Here is a 20,093-nt window from a genome sequence, read left to right as displayed (position 1 = left end):
GTGGGAAAAGCCCAATATGAGGGGGAAAGTCCCACCCTGCCATTGCTCTGTGACTTCCAGGGGACACTTCACCCATCAAGACCCTCATTCCAGGAGGTGGGGAAAGCATGCCCCTCTCTGCAGGGTGGCTATAGAAAGCCATGAAGCCAGGTATTTAAGAGTTCTTTGGAAACCAGATTCAGGGTAGCTGTGTATACACTAAATGAGCACCTCTTGAATAGAATCACTTCCCTTCCACTAGACCTGCAAAGTCAGTTTAAATCTCTCCTATCCCACTTTTTCAGGAATGACAGCTGACTTCGGTGTCTGATCAGTTTTGTCACCTCCAAGGAAATAATGGACTTAGGTAAGAGTATCAATTGGCGTTAAAACCATTAGGAGGTCTAACAGCAAGGGAACGAACAATAAGACCATGGCAGATTCATTCAAATAAATCAGTCAACAATGGGGACCAAATGTGATACACACAACAATATGGATGTATCTCATAGATAAGGCTGACTGAAAGAATTCATATTGTAAGATTCTGTCTGTATGAATTACGGAAACAGGCAAAACTCATCTGTGTGATAAAAGTCAGAATAGCAGTGATGTAGTTTGGATATTTGTCCCTGCCCAAATCTCATGTTGAAATATAATCCCCACTGTTGGAGGTGAGGGCTGGTGGGAGGTGTTTGGATCATGGGGATGGATCCCTCATGAATGGCTGGGGCTATCCACTTTTAAAGGACCAGATAAGTGAGTTCTCACTCTGATTTCATGAGAGATCTGGTCCTTTAAAAGTGCCTGGCGGCCGAGTGTGGTGGCTCATGCCTGTAATCCCAGCACTCTGGGAGGCTGAGGCGGGTGGATCATGAGATAAGGAGATCGTGACCATCCTGGCTAACACGGTGAAACTGAGTCTCTACTAAAAATACCAAAAATTAGCCGGGCGTGGTGGCGGGCACCTGTAGTCCCAGCAACTCAGGAGGCTGAAGTGGGACAATGGCATGAACCCAGGAGGCAGAGCTTGCAGTGAAACCTTGTCTCTACTAAAAATACAAAAATTAGCCAGGCGTGGTGGCACATTCCTGTAGTCCCAGCTACTTGGGAGGCTGAGGCATGAGAACTGCTTGAACCCAGGAGGCAGAGGTTGCAGTGAACCAAGATCATGCCACTGCACTCCAGCCTGAGTGACAGAGCAAGACTGTCTCAAAGAAAAAAAAAGATCTAACTTCTAGTTTAGAGCAAATGTAAGGGATAGAGAAACAAGTTAAATGGCACAATGAAGAAGCAAGCAGAAGACTGAATCTTCTGCAGGACAATCAATCCAGTCTCTGTCACAAGAGGACCCGATCAGAGGAGCTCAAGGGACATCACAATCAGATGCAATGCAAAGCCTGGGCTGGAACAAACCAGTCAAAACTAAGCAAACTTTTAGAGGTAATTAGGGATAACTGAATATAAATTGAGTTCTAGATAACTGCAAAAAATTGTTTTTAATGTTTTCTTCTTTGTTCGTTTGTTTTGGAGACAGGGTCTTGCTCTGTTGCCCAGGCTGGAGTGCAGTGGTGCAATCTCTGCTAACTGCAACCTCCACCTCCCGGGTTCAAGCAATTCTCTTGCCTCAGCCTCCTGAGTAGCTGGGATTACAGGCACCCGACATCATGCAGAGCTAATTTTTGTATTTTTAGTAGAGACAGGGTTTCACCATGTTGGCCAGGCTGGTCTTGAACTCCTGACCTCAGGTGATTCACCCACCTCGGCCTCCCAAAGTGTTGGGATTACAGGCATGAGCCACTGTGCTCAGTCAGTGTTTTAAAGTATGTAACACTAACTGGGTTCCATTTTAAAATGTTATTTTTGCTGGGAATGGTGGCCATTGCCTGTAATCCCAGCACTTTGGGAGGTTAAGGTGGACAGATCGTCTGAGGTCAGGAGTTCAAGACCAGCCTGACCAACATGGAGAAACCCCATCTCTACTAAAAATACAAAATTAGCTGGGCTTAGTGGCGCATGCCTGTAATCCCAGCTACTTGGGAGGCTTAGGCAGGAGAATTGCTTGAATCCAGGAGCCCAAGGTCGTGGTGAGCCGAGATCATGCCATTGTACTCCAGCCTGGGCAACAAGAGCGAAACTCTGTCTCAAAAAATAAATGTTATTTTTAAAAGACAAATGGTTTCTTGTGCATCTTTTCAGACTGAGACGTTCTCCATTCACACAAACACATCTATGTGCACATAGTTCCTCACTTTCTTTACTTAGCAGTAGCCTACCAAATACATTGCATTACACTTGGGGTTTTTTTGGTTTTGTTTTTTGTTTTTGAGACAGAGCTTTGCTCTTGTTGCCCAGGCTGGAATGCAATGGTGTGATCCTGGCTCACCGCAATCTCTGCCTCTGGGGTTCAAGCAATTCTCCTGCCTCCGCCTCCCGAGTAGCTGAGATTACAGACATGCACCACCACACCTGGCTAATTTTTAGTGGAGATGGGGTTTCTCCATGTTGGTCAGGCTGGTCTCAAACTCCCACCCTCAGATGATCCGCCTGCCTCGGCCTCCCAAAGTGCTGGGCGTGAGCCACCGAGCCCAGCCCCTACACTTGGGTTTTTAACCCAAGTGATATGGTTTGGTGGTGTCCCCACCCAAATCTCAACTTGAATTGTATCTCACAGAATTCCCGCGTGTTGTGGGAGGGACCCAGGGGGAGATAATTGAATCATGGCGGGCAGTTCTTTCCTGTGATATTCTCGTAATAGTGAATAAGTCTCACAATATCTGATGGGTTTATCAGGGGTTTCCACTTTTGCTTCTTCCTCATTTTTCTCTTGCTGCCACCATGTAAGAAGTGCCTTTTCCCTTCCGCCATGATTCTGAGGCCTCCCCAGCCATGTGGAACTGTAAGTCCAATTAAACCTCTTTTTGTTCCCAGTTTTGGTTATGTCTTTATCAGCAGTGTGAAAACAAACTAATATAGCAAGTTAAAAACACACCGCATACACACTGCATTATACTACACGGTTACCAGTTACCATACACACCACATTACATCACCTGGCCAGGCATGGTGGTGTATACTTGTGGTCCCAGATACTTGGGACATTGAGGTGAAAGGATCACTTGAGCTCAGGAGTTTTAGAATAGCCTGGGCAAAATAGTAGATCCCATCTCTAATAATAATAATAATAAGTAAATAAAAATAAAAATGTAGGCTGAGTGTGGTGGTTCATGCCTATAATCTCAGCACTTTTGGAGGGCGAGGCGGGAGGATCACTTGATCCCAGAGGTTCAAGACCAGCCTGGGCAACATAATGAGACCTGTCTGTATTACTTAAAGTAAAATTAACAAAAAAAAAAATAAAATGTGGCCAGGCGCAGTGGCTCATGCCTGTAATCCTAGCACTTTGGGAGGCTGAGGCGGCGGATCACCTGAGGTCAGGGATTCAAGACCAGCCTGTTCAACATGGAGAAACCCCGTCTCTACTAAAAATACAACAATTAGCCAGGCGTGATGGCAGGCACCTGTAATCCCAGCTACCTGGGGGGGCTGAGGAAGGGGAATCACTTGAATCTGGGAGGTGGAGGTTGCAGTGAGCCAAGATCATGCCACTGCACTCCAGCCTGGGCAGCAGAGCACAACTCAGTTTCAAAAATAAAATAAAATGAAATAAAATAAAATAAAATAAAATAAAATAAAATAAAATAAGTCTGGGCACGGTGGCTCATGCCTGTAATCCCAGCACTTTGGGAGGCTGAGGCAGATGGATCATCCGAGGTCAGGAGTTCGAGACCAGCATGGGCAATCTGGTGAAACCCCATCTCTACTAAAATATGAAAATTAGCTGGGCATGGTGGCATGCACCTGTAATCCCAGCTACTCCAGAGTCTGAGGCAGGAGAATCGTTTGAGCCTGGGAGGTGGAAATTGCAGTGAGCTGAGATTGTGCCACTGCACTCCAGCAAGGGTGACAGAGCAAGACTCCATCTCCAAAATAAATAAACAAATAAATAAATTTAAAAAGTATATAAAAAAAGATGCAGGGCCAGGCATGGTGGCTCATATCTGTAATCCCAGCACTTTGAGAGTCTGAGACAGGAGGATCACTTGAAGCCACAAGTTTGAGACCAAACTGGGCAACAAAATAAGACCTTGTCGGCCAGGCATGGTGGCTCACGCCTGTAATCCCAGCACTTTAAGAGGCTGAAGTGGGTGGATCTCTTGAGGCCAGGAGTCAAGACCAGCCTGGCCCACATGGTGAAACCCTGTCTCTACTAAACACACAAAATTAGCCGGGCATGGTGGTGCACGCCTGTAATCCCAGTTACTCAGGAGGCTGAGGTAGGAACCTTCCCCCACTCCCTCTCCCTTTCTCTCTCTCTCTTTCTTTCTTGACTGGGTTTTCCTCTGTTGCCTAGACTGGTCTTGAACTCCTGGCCTCAAGCAATCCTCCCACCTCAGACTCTCAAATTGTTGGGATTAGAGGTGTGAACCACTGCACCCAGCCTTTTCTTTTTAAACATTTTATGAAAATTTGTTTTTCATTTAAACTTTTTAATAATCTTATGAACTAGGTCTGATGATCACTGCTATTTAATAAATGATAAGACTAAGGTTTGGACAGATTTACTAGCTTGCCACAGTCACACAGTCAATAAATCACAGATAATACACAATCACGGCCGGGTGCAGTGGCTCACGCCTATAATCCCAGCACGTTGGGAGGCCGAGGCCTCCTGACCTCAGGTGATCTGCCCTCCTCGGCCTTCCAGTGTTCTGGGATTACAAGTGAGCCACCGTGCCCAGCCAAGTTTTTATATTATTCGTAGAGACAGTTTTTGCCATGTTGGCCAGGCTGGTCTCAAACTCCTGACCTCAATTGATCTGCCCGTGTTGGCCTCCCAAAGTGCTGGGATTACAGGCATGAGCCATCACGCCCAGCCACTGTGTCTTGCACTAGCAAATTTAACTTCCGTGTCAATCATTGTCCCTCTCCCCTGAGAGGTCTGGGACCACCTAGAGGAACTTACCTAGCCTGCATTCAGTCGATATTTCCTGAGCACTCTGCATGCAGAGGGCTCTTAGAAGCAGCTTGGCTTCATTTAGAATCCAGAGAGAATCCAGATTCTTAGCATCATCTAGTTTTGTTTTTTGTTTTTTTTGTTTTTTTTTAAGACAGGGCTTTGCTGTGTCACCCAGGCTTGGAGTGCAGTATTGCAACCATGGCTCACTGCAGCCTCAACCTCCCGGGCTCAAGCGATCCTCTCACCTCAGCCTACTGAGTTGCGGGGACTACAGGCATGTGCACACCTGGCTAATTAAAAAAAAAAAAAAAAATGGCAGGGCTTGGTGGCTCATGCCTGTAATTCCAGCACTTTGGGAGGCCGAGGTGGGCGGAACACCTGAGGTCAGGAGTTTGAGACCATCCTGGCCAACATGGTGAAAACCCATCTCTACTAAAAATACAAAAAATTAGCTGGGTGTGGTGACAGGTGCCTGTAATCCCAGCTACTTGGGAGGCTGAGGCAGGAGAATCGCTTGAACCTGAGAGGTGGAGGTTGCAGTGAACTGAAATCATGCCATTGCACTCCAGACTGGGTGACAAGACCAAGACTCCATCTCAAAAAAAAAAAAAAAATTTTTTTTTGGCTGGGCTCAGTGGCTCATGCCTGTAATCCCCCAGCACTTTGGGAGGCAGAGGTAGGCAGATCACTTGAGGCCAGGAGTTCCAGACCAGTCTAGTCAACATGGCAAAACCCCATCTCTACTAAAAATACAAAAATTACCTAGGTGTGGTGGTGCACACCTGTAGTCCCATGCAACTTGGGAGGCTGAGGCAGCAGAATTGCTTGAACCTGGGAGGCAGAGGCTGCAGTGAGCCGAGTTTGCACCACTGCACTCCAGCCTGGGTGACAGAATGATACATCTTAAATAAATAAATAAACAAATAAATTTTAATAGAAATGGGTCTTGCCACATTGCCAATGCTGGTCTTGAGCTCCTGGGCTCAAGTGATCCTCCCACCTCAGCCTCTCAAAGTGCTGGGATTATAGGTGTGAGCCTACTTGTATGCTATGGGATACAGGGCTGAGCAGAAAATAACCCAGCCCCTGCCCTCAAGGGGCTATAGTCTAGTGGTGGGGACAAATATTAATCAAGCACTCAAGCAGTGTGAAAAGTCAAATGTAATTATCACCACCCCTAGAGTTACAGAGAGCTAGATGACTGAAACAGCAGGGAAGTGACCCCTGAACCGAGAGCTGGTGAATGGGCTAACAAGCAAAGAGAGGGAAGAACATTCCAGAAAAAGGAATTGCATGTCTGAAGGCCCTAGGGAGCACAGGGACTAAAAGAGGCCAGCATGACAGGCAGAGAGGAATGGGAATAGAGAGGGAGATGAAGCTAGGAGGCCTTGGCCTTGTCAAGGAGTTTGGCTTTATTCCAAGTACAGTGGGAAGCGGTTTAAGCTGGGGGCGTAGAGGAAGAGGGTAACTGTAGCCTGATCAGATCCGATTTAGATAGTTCTGGCTCAGAACAGTCAAGTGGGGAAGAGTTGATGGGTTTCCTGGAAATGAAAGAAACTGACAAGTAGTGAATCAGATAAATAGTTAGCCCAATGTCATGTCCATTCCTGGAATCAGCCCATATCCAAACATTGTTTGATTGGGCAGGGGTGGGGTAGGCAAAAAGGCCCACTCCCTTAGTCAAGGCGGGACGTCTCTGAACGGTGGTCCTAGTCCTTGAGCTCCCTGTGGGATGACCAAGACCTTAAAACAAAGATAAACACATAGAATGATCGGCCCAGGATTTCAGAGAACAGTGGGGAGGACCCTGGTTCCAGCTGAGCAGCGGGAAGATCCTGTTCCACCCAAGGCAGGGGTCTCAGTCCTAGAACCCACCCCTTCCCTCCTTCTCCTGATCCCCAGAAGAATGGTGAGCTCTGTGTGTGTGTGTGTGTACACCTTTGGCTCTAGGATCCTCGTTCTAACTCTCACCTACTTGCTCTGTGACTTTGAATAAATCCCCTTCTCTCCGGGCCCGTTTCATTATTGGAAAAAGAGAAAGTTGAAGTAATCAGTGACTCAACTTTTGGGGTGGTTTACAAGACCCTTTGAGAGTTTGTTGAAAGCTCTGACCACTATGTACATAATGTCTGGCAGCTGCAGGGGTTCCTGTAGCCCTGGGGCTGGGTAGCAGGATTTACCTGGGGCTCAAGTGAAAAATCCTTGGACAAGACATTAACAGGCACCTTTTCTGACGGCCTGCTAAGAACCAAGTCTCATACTCTGTTCTAGTCCTCACCACAATCCTTTGTTTTTTTTTTTGTTTTTTTTTTTTTTTTGAGATGAAGTCTCGCTGTTGTTCCCCAGGCTGGAGTGCAGTGGCACGATCTCAGCTCACTGCAACCTCCGCCTCCTGGGTTCAAGAAATTCTCCTGCCTTGGCCTCCCGAGTAGCTGGGAGTACAGGTGCCTGCCACTATGCCCGGCTAATTTTTGTAGTTTTAGTAGAGACAGGGTTTTACCATATTGACCAGGCTGGTCTTGAACTCCCGATCTCAGATGATCTGCCTGCCTTGGCCTCTCCAAGTGCTGTGAGCCACGGCGTGTGAGCCACGGCACCTGGCCACCACAATCCTTTAAGCACTACTCTTCCCACTTGGAGCTCGGAGACAGCACTTAAGTCACTTGCCCAAGCTGAGAAGAGCTGAAGTAGGACCCCCAAGCCAGGTCTCTGTGAAGCTAAAGACTGTTCTCCCCGTTCCAATGGGAGACATCACTACTCTTACCCTTTCCCCATTCCACCACTGCCCCCATAACAACACACATTTAAGGCCCCATAGCCCCCTCTTTTTTGTATTTTTTTTTTTTAACTCCAAAGAAGGCAAATGAGGGTGGCAGGTTTGTTTATTTATTTATTTATTTATTTATTTATTTATTTATTTATTTATTTATTTGAGATGTGGTCTCATAGTATTGCCTAGGATGGCCTGAAACTCCTGGGCTCAAGCAATCCTCCTGCTGCAGCCTCCTGAGTAGCTGGGACTACAGGTGTGCCACCACTCCCGGCCTTATAAATTTTTAGTTATTAGACATGAGGTCTCACTATGATGCCCAGGCTGGAGTGTGGAGGCTATTCATAAGTGTGATAATTGTGCACTACAGCCTCGAACTCCTGGGCTCAAGCGATCGTCCCATCTCAGCCTCCCAAGTAGTTGGTAATACAGGTGTGCACCACCGCACCTGGCTGTATTTTCAACTCCTTTCGGGGAGAAAGGTTTACCTTTTGACGTAGGATAGAGGATCTGAGGCCTCAATAGGCTAAGTGGCCTGCAAGGTCACACAGCAAGTTGAGTAGTTCAGCTGAGAGCTGGAGACAGAGGACATCTGTGATCACCTTGGAAGTCCCAGTGAGGACAAGCCTTACCTAGCTCCAACTCAGAAGGCCAGAAGGAAGAAGGGTTTGGGGGAGGCTGTAATCAGGGGAAGGACGCAGGGCCCTGGGGTGGGCCTTAAATAAGAGGCTTCCTGTGAGCCTGAGGATGGCCATGCCCTTGTATATACTTTGTCCTCCAGGCAAGTTCTCTGCTGGCCCTTTAAATCTTCTCAGTGGCTCTAGGTGGGGCATTTATCCCCACTTTACAGATGAAGATACCAAAAGAACTTTATCCCGGCCAGGCGTGGTGGCTTACGCCTGTAATCCCAGCAATTTGGGAGGCAGAGGCAGGCAGATCACTTTAGGTCAGGAGTTTGAGACCAGACTGGCCAACATGGTGAAACCCCGTCTCTACTAAAAATACAAAAATTAGGTTGGGCATGGTGGCTCATGCCTGTAATCCCAGCACTTTGGGAGGCCAAGGCGGGCGGATCATGAGATAAGGAGATCGTGACCATCCTGGCTAACACGGTGAAACTGCGTCTCTACTAAAAATACCAAAAATTAGCCGGGCGTGGTGGCGGGCGCCTGTAGTCTCAGCAACTCGGGAGGCTGAGGCAGGACAATGGCGTGAATCTGGGAGGCGGAGCTTGCAGTGAGCTGAGATCGCTCTACTGCACTCCAGCCTGGGCAATAGAGCAAGATGCCATCTCAAAAAAAAAAAAAAAAAATATATATATATATATACACACACACACACACACACACAAATTAGCCGGGCACACACAAAAATTAGCCGGGCGTGGTGACACGTGCCTATAGTCCCAGCTACTTGGGAGGTTGAGGCAGGAGAATCACTTGAACCCGGGAGGTGCACTGGACTCCAGCCTGGGCGACAGGTTGAGACTCCATCTCAAAAAATAAAGTGAAATAAAATACTATTAAGAAAAAAAAAAAAAAAGAACTTCATCCAGCTGCTGTTCAGAGGTGACGACACACACACTGTCTTCAGGGTCTCTCCCAAGTACCCCTGGTCCGTTGCTCAGGCCTCATCTTCCTGCCCAGCTCCATTTTATCGTGCCCTTATTTACGGTGTTCTTGCCTTTTCACCCTCTGAAAATGTTTTCCCCTTTGCCTGGCATGTTGCCTCCCTCCCCCACTGAACTACTCATCCTTCAAGATCCAATGCCACAGTGTCCCCAGTCACGCAGCAAAATGGGACAGATTGCCATCTTCCTTCCCATTTCCCTCTCAGCTCTCACCCCGTTTCTTTCTTCCTTTTTTTTTTTTTTTTGAGATGGAGTTTTGCCCTTGTTGCCCAGGCTGGAGTGCAATGGCGCGACCTCAGCTAACTGCAACCTCCGCCTCCCTGGTTCAAGGGATTCTCCTGCCTCAGCCTCCCGAGTAGCTGGGATTACAGGCATGCGCCACCATGCCCACCTAATTTTGTATTTTTAGTAGAGATGGGGTTTCTCCATGTTGTTCAGGCTGGCCTCGAACTCCTGATCTCAGGTGATCCGCCCACCTTGGCCTCCCAAAGTGCTGTGATTACAGGCATGAGCCACCACACCGAGCCTCACCCTGTGTTTCTAATCAATGGCTTGTGCCCATTTTCCTGCGCCACACCCTGGGCTCTCATGTGTTTGCCAAAGGAGTGAGGGAATTCCAGGAACCCTCCTGAACCACCCAGCCTCAACTGGTCTTTCAGTTCCTAAGAACAGCAGGACATTTAAAGTTGATGCCTGTAATCCCTACTGTTGACTTCATTTGTCAAGTTTATTGTTGCAGCCTCCATCCCCTTCGTGTTTACTCCCTTAGCCTTCTTTTATCCATTTTATGCCTCGGCCCTAGGGGTCCTTGCCATGATCTTCCCTTTATCCAGCTTTCCATGCCCCCCCAGGAACCAGGCATTCTAAGCCACAGAGCTGACCCTGGAACCTGTCACCACTTCCCTTCTAGGCTCCCATGGCTTAAGAAACTCCAGTACCCTTGCCAGTACCCGTCCCTAGCTGGCCCCCCTGGAGGAGTCCTGTGTCCCACCCATCGCCTTTTCCACTCTCCACCCCATCCTTTTTCTCTATCTTGTTAAAGAAAAAAATTAATCAGATTCTCATTAAAGATGGCAAGGAAGCCAGGCGTGGTGGCTCACGCCTGCAATCCCAGCACTTTGGGAGGCCGAGGTGGTAGGACAGCTTGAGCCCAGGAGTTCAAGACCTGCCTGGGCAACACAGTGTAGCCCCAGCTGCTCGAGAGGCTGAGGTGGGAGGATCAGTTAAACAGGGGAATTCGAGGCTGCAGTGAGCTATGACTGCACCACTGCACTCCAGCCTGGGCAGCACAGAGAGAAGCTTGTCTCCTTTTATTTTTTTTTGAGATGGAGTTTCTTAATGTAGGCTGACCAGGGTGACCACATACCAAGCGTAGGGATATTCCTGACGGCAGGATTCTTGCTGAAACTGGACTAAGAAGGCCAAGGACAGCCCAAGGTCGCGGCCTGGTCAGAAAGAGGTCTCGGAGGAACCTGACTCAAGTGTGGTCAAGGGGAGTCTTTGTCACCCTCTGGCAACTTGGCTCTTTCGTATCTCCCAGCCTCAATTCAAGCTCTTCCCCCTTTCCAGCTCCATCAAAATCTCCTTGATTTCCAAGGCCAGCTTCAACGTCTCCTCTCAAACTTTCCTGAGCCTTCCCTCCACGGGAATCCATTTTTCCTGCCTGGGCCTGGGGAGAGAAGTCCATTTCTCCTTCCCAAACCCAGAGACCTTTGAGGCAGGAAAGCTCTCTAGCTGCCCCGCAGGGAAGGGCAGGGTAGGCGGGGTTTAGTGACTCCCCGCGCCGACGCTTACCCGCACCCCTGAGGAAGGGGTCTCCGGGGACGGCCGCTGTTGTCGCTGTCGCCTCCAGTACCCGCCCCTTCCCCACTCCGTGAAGGGGACCCAGAGTGGAGCTGTGGTCACGTCCTACGCCTACGAGGGCCCCTGAGTGTTTGTTCACCCCCTCCCCGGGGGCCCCATCCTGGGCCGGGGTCCGCTTCCTCGAGGGAAGGGGCGAATTCCTGGAAGGTCTCCGTCCGGGCGCAGTTGCAATGGATTGCGTTGGGGGCGCTGAACCCTGCTGGGGGTACAGAGACGCTTCCGAAACTCAGCGGCTCGGTCGCCCCCAAAGGCCAGGCAGAACACGCCCACACCGCGCCTCCCTTCCCGAAGACCGCCCGGCCACGGCCACCCCCAGGAAGCCCCGCGCCCTGCACCCGGGGACACAAACAGGCGCCGGGTAGCCGCGAGGGCCGGCGCGGCGCCTTTAAGAGGCGGCGGGCGGCGCTGCCCCCTGGCGGCCGCCCCCCGGCTTCCTTGCCGCCGCGGGCTCAAGCGGGGCGGCCGGGCCAGCGCGGGGCGGCGGCGGGCAGGGGCGGCGAGTGCGCGGGCGCTCGCCGCCGCCCTTCTCGGAGGACAGCGCGCGGGGACTAGGCCGAGGAGGAAGTGGCGGCGGCGGCGGCGGGTGAGGACCGCGAGCCTGGCCAGGTGGCCGCGTGCGCCCCGCCGGGGTCCGAGCGCGCCCGGGGAATACGGCCCAGCTCGGAACGTCCGAGGGCGGGGACCCGGGCGGGAGGAAGAGGGAGGAAGGGCTCGGAGGCCGCGCTTCTGCCGCCGCCGGAGGGCGCGTGGCTCGGGCCGGCGCGGCGGGGGGGCGGGCAGGGCGGGGGCGGTGTCTGCGGAGGCCCGGCTTCCCCTCCTGCGGGCCCTGGCCCCAGCACCGGCTCAGGCTCAGCCCTGCCCCAGCCGGCAGGCCGGGCGGCGCGGCGCTCGCGAGCCGGTGGGCGGGAGGGCGAGCCCGCGGGCGGCGGGGGCGTGGGCGGTAGCAGCTTGGCCCAGCCAGTGGCCTTCCGCGCTGAGCGCCGCTCCCTCCTCCCGGCCGCCCGCCGCGCCCCGCCCCGCCCCGCGCGGCAGGACTGCGCGCCCCAGCTCGGATCCCCGTTCCGCGTCCCCGCCGCCGGGAGGAGGTGCCCACTAGCTCGCGGCGCGCGCTGGCCGCCAGACTCGGCCTGTGGGCGATTTCCTCCGGACCCAGGCTCCCCGCCCGAGGAGGAAGATGCAGACCTTTCTGAAAGGGAAGAGAGTTGGCTACTGGCTGAGCGAGAAGAAAATCAAGAAGCTCAATTTCCAGGCCTTCGCCGAGCTGTGCAGGTAAGGAGGGACGCGGCGCCGGTGCCCGGGGACCCCTGGCCCGAGTCCGGTGCAGCCTCAGCGGTTGTTTTGGGAGGTCGGAGCCAAACGGGAAGAAGTGACGCGCGGGGAGACTGAGTCCAAGCAGCCAGGTGGCGGTGGCCGCCGCCGGCCGCGTTCCAGGAAAGCGGTGGCCGGTGCGGGCGAGGTGGCACAGACCGGGGCGCTCAGGTGCAGAGTGACCCGGCTGGGGAGGCCCCCAGCAGCCCAGGGCGCGGTGGGAGTGCTGCTGAGGATTGCGGAGGGACCTGGGAAATCGGGGCATCCACGCTGTGGGCTAGGGGCTTGAGGGTACTTTTGGACCGGAGTGTTTTTCTTCCTTCACCCCCTTCCCTTTCGTGAAGAAAGGGCACCCACGTTTGTGGACCACCTACTATGTGCCCCGCGTGTGCTCGGCTCTTGAGACTGTCATTGCATATCATGAGGTTAAGCCCAGTTGAAGCGAGTAGCAATTCTTGGCATGTATGTGGCGATTTGCTGTCTCATTAGAGCCTCGCAGCAGCCCTGCAAATTGGCCAGGGTGGTGATTCGGGGCCACGTGTCTGAGAAGGGGGACCGATCGGCAGAGGAGCGGGGTACCTCGCTTGGGGTCCCGCAGTTAGGGAGTGGCTGGTGCTTAGAAGGTGCTGGGTAAATGCCCGTAGTGTGGAGTGGCCTTTTGCCATCTGGGCTGTGTGCCCCTGCTCCCACCGTGCTAGTGCTCCTTGGCGGAGTCTCCGGTGTTTAACAGATCACGTTCTTAATAAATTACAGAACTACTGAGTCTTGGGTCAGGTAGGCCTTCCCTTGCTCCACAACTGTGGCTTCGCCTCTGAGAAGCAGTTAAGTCCTTTTCTCAGTGCAAGCCTAAGAGAATCCAGCTCTGAAAGCCTTTTGCAAACTCCAGGTGGAAACCTTTTGTGATGCAGCTGGTTAGATTGATTTTTGAAAATGGGCTCTACTTGCATTTTTGTCCCTGTGGGGGCCCCACACATGTTGGAGAATTGAACAGTTGGATTTCCGTATCCCCTGGTGCTCCTAGGGCGAGTGGCTGGTCTGAGCTGGCATGCGCAGGTGGGCCTGGCAGCACCTCTGTGTACCTGATGCCTGTCCCAAGGGCCTGCTGCTCCTTTGCCCCGTGCAAGCCCCGCAGGCGCTCTTCCTGCAGCCAGAGGTGCACAGCTTGTATAAGATAGTGCCTGGTTCTTTATGCCTTGGTCTGAGGATGGGGTTGGCTGCCCTCTCCCAGGCCAGTTCCCTCTTCATGATGGATAGGGCGTGCAGAGTGGTCCCAGCAATTCATGAAGAAATCAGGAGGAGCTCAAAGCCAGAGCTTTGAAAATGAGTCTTAGGACCCTTGGAACATTACAAAAGGGTACTTGAACATTGTACCGCGGGTACACTGTCTTGTGGGAAGGGCATTCTAAGACACTGAAGAAATTTGGAGAAGCCCCTTTGGCATCTTTTCAAAGTCCAGTTCTGATGTGAGGCACCGGAGCTCCCCCTGCAGTCATATAAGACTTGGGAAATCCCAGTGAATACCTCGCACCCTTTGTACTGCTGTCTGTATTTGTGTCATCTTGTGTCTGCAACTCAAGCTTGAGGCTTGTCATTGGGTTGGCTTGTTTTACTTGGTAATTAGGAGTCTCTAGCAAAATATTCCTCACCAAGACTCACAACTAGGTCCTCGTGCTGGACCTGCAATTGGCTTGACCTTGTAGACATTCTTCCTTTAAAGGGGTGGGAGGTTCAGGGCAAGCTATGGTATCAACATTCTGGGGGGTAGAGCATTAATTTTTCTGAAAGGGTTGTCTTCAAAGTCTAGTTGCCTTCCTTTGGCCAAAATATTGGCTTCAAAGAAGGCAGAAGGCATCAGGGCCATTTTAGAACCCGAGGAAGCTCACTTGGTGTTTTCACTAGGGAAGCTTTAGATATTTTATCACTTAAGCCTAAGAAGGAAAAGAAAACACCAAAAAGAGTTTTTCCGTTTCTTCTTTATAACTTTCAGGGCAGTGCCCCCTGGTGGCCACATTTCTATACTGGCTGCAAAATGCTGCAACTGTTGAGCCGGTGACCAGGGAGCCCCGTGAGGTGGTTTTGTTTGGTGTGAGGGCCGATCAGACTTTAGTGACTGAGAGACAGTGCAAACGACATGATCATGTTTTCCACATTCAGAATCTGGGGGCGCAGGACTTCTGTATTGACTGGTGATGAATTGTCTATGAATTCCCTAATGAAAAAGTCTAAAGGTATTTGAAAATGGCCCTGCTCTGGACCGGGCACAGTGTCTCCTGTCTGTAATCCCAGCACTTTGGGAGGCCAAGTGGGTGGATCACGAGGTCAGGAGTTCGAGACCATCTGGCCAACATGGTAAAACCCTGTCTCTACTAAAAATACAAAAATCAGCTGGGCATGGTGGTGGGCGCCTGTAGTCCCAGCTACTCAGGAGGCTGAGGCAGGAGAATCACTTGAACCTGGGAGGTGGAGGTTGCAATAAGTCGAGATCGCGCCACCGCACTTTAGCCTGGTTGACAGAGCAAGACTCCATCTCAAAAAAAAAAAAAAAAAAAAAAAAAAGAAAGAAAAAGAAAATGGCCCTGCTCTGAATGTTTGGGCAAAGAATGACCCAAGTGGTCTGGCCTGGTGTGGGTTGTTTAGCTGAATGTCTGGCCTTGTAAAAATCTGATCTCAGAGCAGGAAGAGATGTTGGCCATCATCTCATCCAGCCCCTTTGTCTTACAGGTGGGGAAACCCGTCAAGAGAGGGGGCAGGTTCCGGACTCTTGCTCTTTTCCTTTAACTTCTAGAATGGGTCCAACCTGGCTACCTTGAGACTTGCCTTTCTTATTGGGCATCTCCGACAATAAGGCAGTCCCCCGCATTATCTTTCCAGGAGTCTGGTGGCTTTCTATTTAGCCCCCAGGACACATTCCTTACAAGGCTGAGCCCCTCTGCAAGTGTAACCCTTGTCCTGGTGTAAGGGTTTGGGGGGTAGGGCACGTTGATGGCAACAGTGGGTGGTTAGAGCCACTTCATGGGAAGTGCCCCACCTGCCGTAGGCAGGGACAGGGGCCAACCTTTTCAGATGTACACTCTGATAGGATGGGGCTCTGCTAGCCAGCAGATGGGCCTTTGAATCTACTTGTTTGTCAGTAGTACTGTTTGTTCCTGTTGCCATCCTGTTTCTTCCCCTTTCTACGTGGACACGGCTCTGGTTGTGTTCTCTTGTATCCCTCCCACCTGCCTTCCCTAGCCTAGGAGCAACCCTGTAGGTCTCCCACACCAGCCCCTCTTTGTGGCTTTTTTTTTTTTTTTTTTTTTTTGAGGCAGAATCTCGCTTTGTCACCCAGCCTGGAGTGCAGTGACGCAATCTCAGCTCACTGCAACCTCTGCCTCCCAGGTTCAAGCAATTCTCCTGCCTCAGCCTCCTGAATAGCTGGGATTACAGGCGCCTGCCACCATGCCTGGCTAATTTTTGTATTTTTAGTAGAGGTGGAGTTTTACCATGTTGGCCAGGCTGGTCTCGAACTCCTGACCTCAGGTGGTCCACCTGCCTTGGCCTCCCAGAGTGCTGGGATTACAGGCGTTCCCGGCCTTTGTGGCTTTTTCTAGATGCTCAGAAGGGGCTTCAGAGGGGGAGTGAAGAAATTAAAGCTGTTAGTTGGAAATACTGGGTGATATTAATTTAAATTTAAATTTTGTAGTTCTCTACAGTGCCTCATTGGGGAATGCTGGCTGGCCCCAGTTTCCTCAGCTCGTGTTTTCTGTGCCTCCTCCTCTCCTCCAGCTCTTCCTCTCTGTTCCATTCTTTCTGTGGCTGAACCTACGTTGCAGGAGGTGGGGGCGAAAGAGGCACATGACTTAGTGAAGCTTTCCGTATAAAATTTGGGTGAACTTCATCTGCCTTTACTGTAATAATTGCTGATTTTTAATGAAGTGCTTCCAGGGACCTCATCTCATTTAATCCTTCCAGCAGCCCAGGGATGGAGGGATGAGTGATGGAGGGATGAGGAATGAGGGATGAGGGATGAGGACATCCCTCATTGGGATGGAGGGATGAGGAAACAGAGGCCCTGGGAGTATACGGGACCTGCACAGCCAATTGGAGGGCTTTCTCGAGTCCACTCCTGAGGCCTTTGTGCTGAGAATGTGGCTTCCTTGTTTATTTGCCCAGGTTAGGCTGGGGCTTCCAGGAGGCTCCAGAAGCACAAGAATGTCTGTGAGTTTCTCATCCTCCAGAGACTTGGAGGCCAGCTGGGCTGACTCGGCTTGCAAGAAACGTGTTTCTGGAGCAATCTCAGACTTTGGGTTCCCACCAGGGACCCATTTGTCCCAATAGCTTAGAAGGGACTGAGGTGTTCATTAATGCTCACGTTTATGAGCACCCTCGGTAGGTAGCCCAGGTCCGCCCCTGCTCTCACGGGGCTGGGAGTTTGGTGTCAACAGCAAACTGGCTTGGGAGGTGTGCCAGTGAGAGTGTAGCATGCCACCGGGCCTGTCCCTTCCCCTTGAGCCCTACATTTGTTCCTTTAAAATAGGGCCATCTCCAAGGCCCTTTTCTGCAGGGATGGCTTAGCATTCTGGTCTGGAATTCTTTCGGGAGATTCTCTGGGGGGAGGAAGGAGGATCTTTTCCAGGATTAAGTGATGCTGGTCTGTGGGTGGGTATTTTTTTATTTGTTTTAATGTCTGGATTTACCACCATTTCTGGGGTGCAGAGGTGGGAGGAGGTGCTGACTTAGGTTTTCTTTGCAGCAGTGCATAGGGAGTATTCATAACCCAGCCTTGCAAATGAACACTTTCTACCAGCCTTCTGGGGAGCAAACAGAACTTCATGTGGGAGGAAGCGTCCGTGTGTACACGGGTTGTCTATCGAAGGGACTGCCTCCGTTTCAGACCTGGCTCCGTGGCTGACTGCCCACGTGCCCTGTGACCCTCGACACATTCCCTACCCGTCTTTGCCTCACTTTTCTCATCTGTGAGGGTAATAATTTAGCTTAGGGTTGCAAGCATCAAATGAGGGAATTGGCTAAAGGGTTCAGTATAGTGCCTGGAGCTCTGTCAGTGGCGGCAGCCGCTGCTGTCATCATCCCTGTGGAGTGAGCGAGTGGGTCTCTGCCCACGGATGCCTCTCTATTCAGGGACCTTTGGCCTTTGTAGATTTAGTGTTCTTAGTTTTGGTAGTTTGCAAGTCACCCTGAAGGCCGTGATGGCTGAACTGATCATCTTGCAGGGATGTGGGGTTTGTGGATTTGAAACCGTTCAGTGGGCACAGCTAAGAAGGGGAACCTGGCTTTCCTGGTGGCCTTTCAGCATCACAGCAGGGTTCTGTTCTCCTTTAGCACATGGCCCACCTGAATCTTACAGCCCCCCAGGAGGCGGAGGTGCTGTCCCCACCTACTTTATGGATGCGGAAACTGAGAAATTTATGTTAAAGTGCTACTTGTATATTTTCAAGTTTGGAGATTGAGAAGAGTTTGTTCTGGGGGTTTCCTGAAAATGCCAAGTCTCCGCTAGTAATCTTGTTACTATTACTAGCTATCATTTATTGTTTTCTGTATCTTTTTGAATATTTAAGACATGCACATATCAAAACAAATTCAGGAGACTCAAAGTATACAATGAAATGTCAGCCCCGTTTGCTTCTCATTCCTGCGTTCCAGTTCCCTGGGGCAGTCTGTCTCTATAGGCGTTTATGCATACACAGGGGCACATGCAGGTGTGGGTCTCTCCATGTGTATCTACTGTTGTGCTCTTGCTCATTGCATAGGACTGTGTGTCTTGGAGAAACTCCACATCACTGCTTCATTTGGAGACAGTTTTGTATCGTTGCCTCTTTTTTAAAAACAGCTGTGCAGTCCAGTTCTTAAAAGGATGGAACATGTGTCTTCCCCTGGTGTTGGTTTCTGCTGGTATGGGCAGCACGACAATACCCTGTCCCCTTGCCTGGGTGTACATTGCTAGATGAGGAGGGCTGGGTCAGAGGACACAGGCATTTTACTTTTTAATACTTTGTGTGTGTGTGTGTGTGTGTGTGTGTGTGTGTGAGAGAGAGACAGTCTCCCTCAGTCGCCCAGGCTGGAGTGCAGTGGCACGATCTTGGCTCACTGCAACCTCCGCCTCCCAGGTTCAAGTGATTCTGCTGCCTCAGCTTCCCTAGTAGCTGGAACTGCAGTCATGCACCACCACGCCCGGCTAATTTTTGTATTTTTAGTAGAGACTGGGTTTTGCCATCTTGGCCAGGTTGGTCCAAACTCTTGGCCTCAATTGATCTGCCCACCTCAGCCTCCCAAAGTGCTGGGATTACAGGCATGAGCCACTACGCCCAGCTTTTTCATACATGTTCTGAAACTGCTCACAAATTTCACTATGTCAGTCCCAGTGACAGTGAATGGGAGAGCCTGCATTGCACACCCTCCTGTGCTCAGCGCTGGGACAAATCTGTGGGTGAGATGGTCCTCTGGATTCGTATTTTGCTTAGTGAGATAGTGAGATTGAGGAGTTTAGGTTGTTGGGGGCTGACTGCAGGCACCTGGAAGAGCTGGGTGCACCTGCATGGCGGGCTGGGCGCCAGTGTTTCTAACCACTGGGCCATCCTGCCTTTACCGGTTATTTCTCCTACATGGTTTAGCAGGTTTGGGACATTCAGTAAATACTTCGTCAAGTGCCCCAAGAGCACAGTTCCTGAGCAGTTGGATGTAAATAGGGTTTCAGTTCCCACTCATTTTGAATTCAGCTGGAAAGCTACTTTTGAGAGAATGCTATGGCACTTCCCTTTTAAAAAGTAACACTCATTTTAGAAAGCAAAGCATTCAGGAGCTGTGCACCTCCTTCTGCTTTCTCTTGCAAAGTCACTGTCTTAAACACCTTCCCCATCCTGCATGAATTGGGCCCAGCCCAGCCTCTCCCACTCTGGTAGCCCTTGGAGAGCCGGCCTGGGTGTGTGTGGCCTTGCTCTGGAGAGGGTGTGGGACTCCCGAGAGCTGGCCCATGGTCACACAGTGGAAATGTGGGAGGGGAACTTGCCTCACTCCAAACCGAGTGCTCCCCATTCACCACTGGCCAAAGCCTCCTTGTGAACAGGCCCTACCTCCCGGCTGCGGCCCACGGTGTGTGTTAGAGTGGCCAGGCCATATCTGTGGGGCTGTTTGAATCTTTCTGGGACTTCGTCGTGCTGCTTGGAGCCTGCTCAGAAAGCAGCTTCCCTTGTGGCCTGCATCTCCCCAGCAGAGCCCCATGGGCTGGTTTCTATAGGCACGTCCTCCGGATGGCCCCGGGGAGTGCTCCCCCAGCCGCTTTTAGGGTTCGGTGGGGTGGATCTGAGATTCATGTCAGAGATCCCGTGGAGCCGTGGAGTGTTGAGAATCACTCCCACAAGGGAGCCCCAGACTCCGGACCCCCCTCCGCATCCCCTACCTCTCCAGGCCCTTGAGTGCTGGGTGCCCCACCCTGTTAATTGCTCATGGTGTTCCAGGGCACACCTGTGGCAGAGGCCACCTGCAGACTCAGCTGCCCCAGAGGGCAAATCGAGACCCACAGGCCAAAG

At 51.4% G+C, this 20,093-nt stretch overlaps 1 protein-coding gene across 2 annotated transcripts in view; it reads left to right on the top strand.

Annotated features, from left to right (window-relative positions):
* The first annotated feature begins 12,319 nt into the window (after positions 1-12,319).
* The window catches only part of ITPK1 (inositol-tetrakisphosphate 1-kinase), a 180,109-nt gene continuing 172,335 nt past the window's right edge, over positions 12,320-20,093 (top strand). For both annotated transcript variants that reach the window (XM_073011279.1, XM_037984412.2), the window contains exon 1: positions 12,320-12,531. In XM_073011279.1, coding sequence (XP_072867380.1) covers positions 12,437-12,531 — 95 coding nt within the window. In that variant the 5' untranslated portion in view covers positions 12,320-12,436. The remainder of the gene's footprint in view (positions 12,532-20,093) is intronic.

Source organism: Chlorocebus sabaeus, chromosome 24 (assembly GCF_047675955.1).
Source record: "Chlorocebus sabaeus isolate Y175 chromosome 24, mChlSab1.0.hap1, whole genome shotgun sequence".
Taxonomy (NCBI): domain Eukaryota; kingdom Metazoa; phylum Chordata; class Mammalia; order Primates; family Cercopithecidae; genus Chlorocebus; species Chlorocebus sabaeus.
This window is presented reverse-complemented; position numbering and strand designations above follow the sequence as displayed.